Raw genomic sequence first — 8301 nt, forward strand, 5'->3', positions numbered from 1 at the left:
ATTTATTTCTAATTAAAAAGTATGGTGCAATTTTGCCCTTTTGAGTCAACGACAAGAGAAATAAGTTTAGATCATTTATAACTTCAAAAACAAGTATAAATTACTTGGGATCAAATTTTACTTAAAATCTCCTAAAACCTAAAACCTTAAACCCATTATCCATCTCCCTTAATCCTCATTTAGCGTTACAAAAACAACCTTAATCTTTAACCGTTGACTTCTTCTATTGGCCAATGTGAGTAAATACATAAATATTGTCTTTAAGAGATTATTAATGGAAAAATCTATATATATTAATATTAATATAAATAGCTTTGTGTTCCTAATTAGGGTAATATAAGTAGTTGTCTATTTTAATTAAGGAAGGTCTTTGTCAATGTCATTAGTCATTTAATTTACATACATCTATGTACTAGCAACTGGGAATATCAGTTTTCTTCTTTTGAAATAGTAGTGCAAATAAATGCATGCATTTACTACATCTTATTAAGTGTTCAAACCCAATTTTCTTGACCAGATTGTTAGATACCCATTAATTTTTAGGAATTTTTTTTTGCTTTTGTTTCTCTGCATCTGAAAGTTCAAGATTTTGTGTGAGTGGTGGTGGCAATGGCTGGTGGGGGTGATGGTACATCAAGACAGCTTGATCAGACACCTACTTGGGCAGTTGCTGGTGTTTGTGCAGTCATTATTCTCATTTCTATTGCTTTGGAGAAGATTATCCATAAACTTGGCACTGTATGGAACCTAAATATCTAGTCTTTTTACCTTACTGTTCTTTAAATTGTACTTTTCTTGAATGTGGGTTTCTTTCTTTTCTATTTCTTGGATTTTAGTTTACAATTTATCTCTATTTTGCTCACCTAAAGATCTATCTCCTTGCCAGCAGCATTACAATTAGAAATTGCCTTTCTTGTTTCTTGGTTTTGGTGTTGAGGATTTTGCTGATATATATGTTTGTTGTTTGACTCTTAGATTCTTATGTCAAGACAATACCTTTTTGTTACTTGAGACTGGAAAGTGTTCTTGACTGCTTAGATACTGATTACCCAAAGATAGGTTGTTTTTCTCTATGGTTTTGTACCTTTGTTTTGCTAATCCTAATCCTTTTCTTGTTCTTCCTGTTTTGATAGTCCTAATCCTTTTCTGGATTTTGAGGTGTTTTATAGTGTTTGAATTTACTATCTTGTTCTTTTTCTGTTACTTTACCCCCAAAAGAAATGTGCCTTTTCTTTTGGTTGGAGGGATTTTTGCACCTCCAAGTTCTTTACTCAAATTGGATTCTTGGACATTATAGCTATGTGATTGATGCCATTAGTCTGTTCCTTTTCGGGTATTTATTTTCTACCATTAATCGCCTTTTTTGCTTCTGTTTGAGTTTTTTGATCAATAAACAAATAAGGTTAGAGGAAAAAGGGATTTTTTATTGCCTGTGTTATGCTTTGTGAACTTAACCTTCCCTTTCATCCAGCAAAAACTGTATTGCCTGGTGATATATTATGTTGAGGATATCTACTTGGAGTTCATCCCTCATCCTTTAATTTGGATGTTTGGGCTCGCCTTTTCTTTGTCTGGGAGCATTTTGAAGTACACAGACATTACATGAGTTCTACCAATTTATGGTGATTGTTTGGGTCCATGTGATTTTACTTAGTTTATTGCTGCCGTGGAACTTAATTTCACTAACAATTTACTTACAAAATGAAAATCTTTTTCCAGTGGCTCACAGAGAGGCATAAGAAAGCTCTATTTGAGGCTTTGGAAAAGGTTAAGGCTGGTAAATTTTGGTGCTCTCAACTTGTTATCATTTTACCTAAGGAGTATTCTAGTTTTCTGCATGCATTAATGGCTCCTTCTCTCTAATTGTTGCAGAGTTGATGGTTCTTGGTTTTATCTCATTAACCCTTGTGTTCAGCCAGTATTATATTGCTGGAATCTGTATCCCCACAAGTGTGGCTAACACTCTGCTCCCTTGCCCTGCTGTTAACAAAGAGGATAAAACGGAGGAACATCGCCGGAGGCTTTTATGGCATGAGCGCAGGATTTTGGCTGGTGCAGAGCCTAAATGTGATGATGTAAGTCATAAAGTTGTATATGGACTACATAATAATAAATTTAATTGTATAAATATGTCGGATAGAAAAAATGACTTTGCAGAAGTTTTGCTTGTTCTAGTCAATTACCCTTTTCTTGAATTAATCAGGTGGCATACTAATTGGTGTTTTTTAAACTGAGACAGTCCGTTATCATACATAAACCTTTAAAGATGTTTGTTGCATAAACGATCAGAGCTGTGAAGAAGAAGATGCAAATAAAATTACACTTCTCATTCCAGTAACTAGGCATATGGAAAGTAATTTTTATTGCATGCCTGTAGGCTGTAGCATGAAATTAAGTTTCTGCCTTCAACAAATAGTAAGCACCTTTTTTTTTTCTTCCAAAAAAGGAGAGTGCTTACAAATAAGATAACTAGTTCAATTCATACATTAATTACAAGGATCCTTATTTTGGATACACCTAATATGGATAATTATTTAAAAGATCCACCTGATAATGGTTGCCTTGCTCCAACTTATATACACTTTGGTAGTATGTTCCTCCATGGGAATTTAGTAGGGATGGGAGTATTAACATCGGTACATGTGCAATAAATGAGCAGCAAGTTGTGAGACCATAACTAAGTGGAAGTTTAGCCAGCTTGATTTTCTTTGTATAACCTAGAATCCTTCATTCACATATTGGATGACCATTTATAGAAAATGATGAGAGTGCTAGGCTTATTTGGTGTGAACCATGTGTTGTCGCTCAAGTTTTAGTGGTTTACAAAAGCTGTAGAAGACTCGTCTCACAGATTTTCTGCTTGTGTCAGCACCAGGGACAAGTGAAACTGTGAAGCAGCACTTGCTATAGCAATAGCAATAGCAATATGGAAGGCTAGTTCAGCTATAATCTCCACCAGAATGAGAATTTGTGTCCTTTAAATATCCTGTTAGCTATTGGTTAACCAGAAAACATCATCCCGTAACGTTTTAGTAGTTTCCTGAAGTAATTTTGAGATTTTCCATTCTATCAATAGCACCAGCACCATCTTAATGCTGGGTTTATGCCATTATTAATATAATTTCTTACCTACTGATTGAACATGCCATTTTAAAAAAAGACAATACATCCCATATAAGTGTTACTTTGGTTACAGTTAGCTCAACTACTAATTACCTTTGTGGTTTGGATCTTTGTCTAGTGCTTGCTCTGAATTTACTTAATTACAGCATGCTGGGCTGTCTTCATTAAACTAATTGGAGTAATCTAACAGGGACGAGTCTCTCTCATTTCTATCGACGCACTGCATCAAATACACATCCTTATCTTCTTTTTGGCGGTCTTTCATGTGGTATACAGTGCTATCACTATGTGGCTGGGAAAACTCAAGGTAACTCAAAGTCTACTTTACATTAGTTCCTGCATTATACTTGAACTGCTGTGCCATTTGTGTGACTTTTTTGGAATATCAAGAGAAACTTCAGCAGGGACCCGTTTTTGGCTCTATATTTTTTGGTGGTTTCTCTGGTCCATACCTTGAGCCTGTCAAAGAATTCAGTTGAGCTAGCAAATTTGGACAAACGTTCAATACTCGACTGGTATAATGTGGAGACTGCGATACCGAAGGCTAAAGACATTTTTAGTGTTGATCAACACTATGCTCTCCTACTTACTAGAATATGTTTTTGACTTCCTTGGCTGACCCCATTGCTATAAGCATCATTATAGCTGAATTAATAACTTCTGTGGCATTTTCTGTTTTGCTCTTAATAGATGAATTAACTAATATTGAGAAAGTGTATGGAATAATCCTTGGTGTCTGGTTTACATGCATGCTTGATGATTTCTGGGGTTTTCAGGGTAAAGTAATGTGCCAGTTTTTCTTTTTTCATTGAAGTTAAATGTGGTGTAAACTTGTTATACTTTTTATTTGCATTTTTTATTTTGGATGAGAAATCAGATATGTCCTCTCTTGATGAACCTTATCTTCATGCTTAAAATGTCTTGGGGCGATTGGAAAGGTTGATTTGGTGGATATTGGATTGTTAATTTTCCTAAGATAGTTGCAGCTACAACATAGCTTTAGGAACGCCCCCTGGACTGAGTTCAAGTGGCAAAGTTTGTATCAAGAAAAAGGTTGGGACACTTGTGATGTAGGTTTTAGGTTCAAGCCATGCACCATGCGAACTAAACCTAGTATTTAAATAGAGAGAAGTAGAGGGGTGAGCCCATTATTGCCAAATTTTGGAGTCTGCAGTTGGTCCCAAGGATTGGCCCCAGATAGAATTCTTGGTCAGCAAAAGAAAAAAAAGAAAGACCCTAACTTTAGGATCATTGACCAGATACCAAAACTCAAATTTGTTACTGGGAGTGAAAACTGACCCTCCACAATAATCAGAAAGCTGGAACTCTGGATACTCGGTCAAAAACTTTATAAAAAGAATTGGTGATTCGATCATGGGGGACTGGTCATGGTTCAGGGTTTTGTTCTTTGTTGATATTCGTTACTCTCCAATTTAGATTTTACACTGTCTAATGCTTGAAAGTACGTTCTTCAGATTCGTGGCTGGAAATGCTGGGAACTAGAGACCTCAACCCATAACTATGAGTTTTCAAATGGTATGTCTTAGTTTGCTGCACAAATGGTGGAAACTGCTGATTTGCTTGTAAACTATGTTCATTGTCCTCATTTCATTGCATTGAGAATTGACTATTTCTTACACGTAACTTTTAGATCCTTCAAGATTTAGGCTTACTCATGAGACATCATTTGTCAGAGCACATACTAGTTTCTGGACCAATATTCCAATCTTCTTTTACATTGTAAGTATGAGATATTGTTATTTTCATTCTCTATAAGAGTTGTGTTGTTCTTCAGCATTGAAAAGAAGAGTGGAGGTCATTGAATGTTGCAATCTTTTTCTCCCAGGGATGTTTCTTGAGACAATTTTTCAGGTCCGTGAATAAGTCAGACTACTTGACCCTCCGCAATGGCTTTATCAGTGTGAGTTTCCTTTTCTGCTTGGTTCTGAAACTATGTACTCCTCTGTCCACTTTTAATTGTCATGCTGCGCTTTTCGAAAGCCAATTTGACTAATATTCAAAGTTAAATTAGATTACATTAATTCCATATTTTAAACAAAAAATTTAGATATTCAAAAATTATACTAAAAGTACTATAAATTCCATTTTTTTATTTTTTGCATATCAATATGATGAAAAAATACATTGTAAATTGTTAGTCAAAGTTATTATGGTTTGACTCTAAAAAAGGAAACTATGAAAATTAAAAGTGGACGGAGGTAGTAGTTCTTTTAGTTATTTTTGGTGATACCTTTCTTCTCTGTTTTCCATAGAAGTTATAGATAATGCTTCTCGTACAGGTTCATTTGGCTCCTGGAAGTAAATTTAACTTCCAAAAGTATATCAAAAGGTCATTAGAGGATGACTTCAAGGTAGTTGTTGGTGTCAGGTAGAGAGATGTGTTGTTTTCTTTATCTCAAATCTTCCTAACATACAAGAACTGTACGTGTGTACGGGTGCAACTTATATCATGTCAACTGACTTATTTTTTCTACTGGCAGTCCAGTTTTGTGGGGATCGTTTGTTGTTTTCTTGCTCCTAAATGTTAGTGGTAAGTCATATACTGCGATGGGAACATATTTGAGCAACTCTTTCATTTCTTCCATTTGACATTCAGTAATCAAGTTCGTCACTTGACATTGATATATTTCTGAAACATTTGTTAAATTTCAGGGTGGCATGCATTGTTCTGGGCATCCTTAATTCCTTTGATTGTAAGGTTTCATCTGCCTTGTCCACCTTCTTGATTCCATTGCAGGGAATTCTGATGATTAATTTTTCTCAGATCATTTTAGCTGTTGGAACAAAGCTTCAGGCGGTGTTGACAAGAATGGCTCTTGACATCTCGGAGAGACATGCAGTAGTCCAGGGAATCCCTCTTGTTCAAGGTTCAGACAACTATTTTTGGTTTGGACGACCTCAGTTGGTTCTTCACCTCATCCATTTTGCCTTATTTCAGGTACTACACGTCCCTTTCAGATATATGTCATAAGCCAGTATTAGAAAATTAGATGACTGGAATATATCTCACTTTCAGCGTTGCTGGTTCATCCATAGTGCCATAATCAATTGTATTCTAGAAGTTGTCTGAGCGATGAGCGTACATGTGAATATGATTATTCGATCTCACTTTAAAGACCTTTACTTTCAGATTGGCTTAAACCTCATCACAACCTTTGAATCGAATAAGAAGCAAAAGCAAGAAATAAAAAGATGGTGATTAGCTTTTGCTGGTTTCTATGAATGATTTGTGCGAGATAATGTGTGGCTAACACTGCAAAGTAATTGTTGAATCTTGTGTGCTGCTTGGTGATTGTACGTTGAGGAATTGTGCTGGAAAATGAAAAGGAGGGGGAATGGTGCTGGGGTTTGGATTATAATAGTTTGCTTTGTCTGAATCTCTATCTGTTTCTTGCAATTCCCGTCTCCATCTATTTATAGACATAGCTTATAAAAGTTTTCTCCCTATGTGTATCTAATGCTAAACTATCATTTGAACTTGACAGAATGCGTTCCAAATAACATATTTCTTATGGATATGGGTAATCTTTCTTCCCCTTGTTTCAAACATCCCAAGATATTTCAGTTTTTTGAACCATGAAACTATTGACTGAAATCTTGATCTGATTACTTATTTTGCAGTATGAGTATGGGCTAAAATCTTGCTTCCATGACAAGTTTGGTTTCATCATTGCGAAAATTGCTTTGGGGTATGTTACTTGCAACAGAAAGTCACTTTATTGGGTGGATTATATTACTCTACTGAATCTATTTCCCTGTCTCATTACAGGGTGGGAGTTTTATTCGTATGCAGCTATATCACTCTTCCACTCTATGCCCTTATTACTCAGGTACTTTTACCAAATACTAATTGGAAGTTCCCACGTGTCGTGGTTATCTCTTCTCCCCCCTCCCACCCCCAAATTGAAAGAATAAATGTATGTAGGTTCTTTCCACACCATTTTGCTTTGGACAAGCACTTTGCTAGTATACAAGCAAATATATTGCAGTAAAACACAGGACGAAAAATGTGCCTTAGGAAACTACATGAACTTTTTTCGTACAAGAAAAACAACTACTATGCCTCAATCCCAAGTAAGTTGGGGTCGGTTATATAAATCCACAGTGTTCATGTCACTCCATTTAGGATCATCTCAGTTTGATATTATACATGGACTTTTTAGTGTTTTAGCGATAACTTGCTGTATTATACAAGGGGAAATAGGCCTAATGGTAATAATGGGATCATGCATGCAGATGGGCTCCAACATGAAGAAATCCATTTTTGATGAACAAACCTCAAAGGCATTAAAGAAGTGGCATATGGCGGTGAAGAAGAAGCAGGTAGCTAAGGGAGACAAATCTATACGGACACTAGGCAATGCAAGTCCGAGGTCCTCTGTGGGCTCACCTCTACACCCGTCGATTGGTCCTACACTTCATCGGTTTAAAACAACCGGTCACTCAACACGTTTCAATGGCTACGATGATCTAGAAGCATCTGACCTCGAGAATGATCCAACTACACCGATAATCCGTGCAGAGGAACACTCAACTGATCATGATGATACTGAACTTCAAGTGCATGTTCCTCAAAATGGAGAATCCTCCAGGAATGAAGACGACTTTTCGTTTGCGAAACCTGCTCCTAAAAGGTGAAAAAGAAGCAGGTAAACAAATACATATGGTATTTGAATAGTAGCTTGCTTCTTCTCTTTATCTTGTGTTTATAGAGGAATGTGGTACAAAGTATAGTTAGCAATTGATCATAGGGATACATTAAACATATACATGATGTATTGTATCCACTACTATTGTTTGCCTTATTACTACCTACAGTTTTGTTCCATTGTGAAATTTTAAAAGGAAGCAAATCTAGATTTAGCCATGAAGTTGTTGATCACACATGATCTCGTATTTACACTTACAATTTGAATAGAAGAAAATAACCTTTCGTTTTGATTTTTAAGGCTACATAAATAATTCCAAAATTTTATAAAAATAATCTTCTTTTCTAGAAGTTGTTTTTATTCTGATTAGGCAACAATTATCCCAATATAATCCTATCTCTTGTCTAATCAAACTTTATTTAGCGGAAAGGTACCACAGATTAATTACGATGTTGAAGAAATTAACTTAAGGTTTGGAACTTTGAAAAGTTATTCAGGTTTTTATATA

General features: G+C 35.7%; 1 protein-coding gene across 2 annotated transcripts; it reads left to right on the forward strand.

Moving 5' to 3' along the window:
• Nucleotides 1-347: 347 nt before the first annotated feature.
• Nucleotides 348-8028, forward strand: LOC102584727 (MLO-like protein 8). Of its 2 annotated transcripts, none has more exons than XM_006366593.2 (15): nt 348-738; nt 1720-1777; nt 1873-2075; nt 3314-3430; nt 4599-4659; nt 4775-4863; nt 4970-5044; nt 5424-5512; nt 5625-5674; nt 5797-5837; nt 5909-6082; nt 6630-6665; nt 6766-6833; nt 6914-6974; nt 7381-8028. In XM_006366593.2, exons 1-15 carry the CDS (start codon nt 610-612, stop codon nt 7780-7782), a joined length of 1653 nt encoding a protein of 550 aa, XP_006366655.1. In that variant the 5' UTR covers nt 348-609; the 3' UTR covers nt 7783-8028. The 2 variants fall into 2 exon arrangements, with proteins under 2 accessions (XP_006366655.1, XP_006366656.1); XM_006366594.2 differs by lacking the exon at nt 348-738 and adding an exon at nt 873-1622.
• Nucleotides 8029-8301: the final 273 nt, after the last annotated feature.

Source organism: Solanum tuberosum, unplaced genomic scaffold, assembly GCF_000226075.1.
Source record: "Solanum tuberosum cultivar DM 1-3 516 R44 unplaced genomic scaffold, SolTub_3.0 scf00642, whole genome shotgun sequence".
Taxonomy (NCBI): Eukaryota; Viridiplantae; Streptophyta; class Magnoliopsida; order Solanales; family Solanaceae; genus Solanum; species Solanum tuberosum.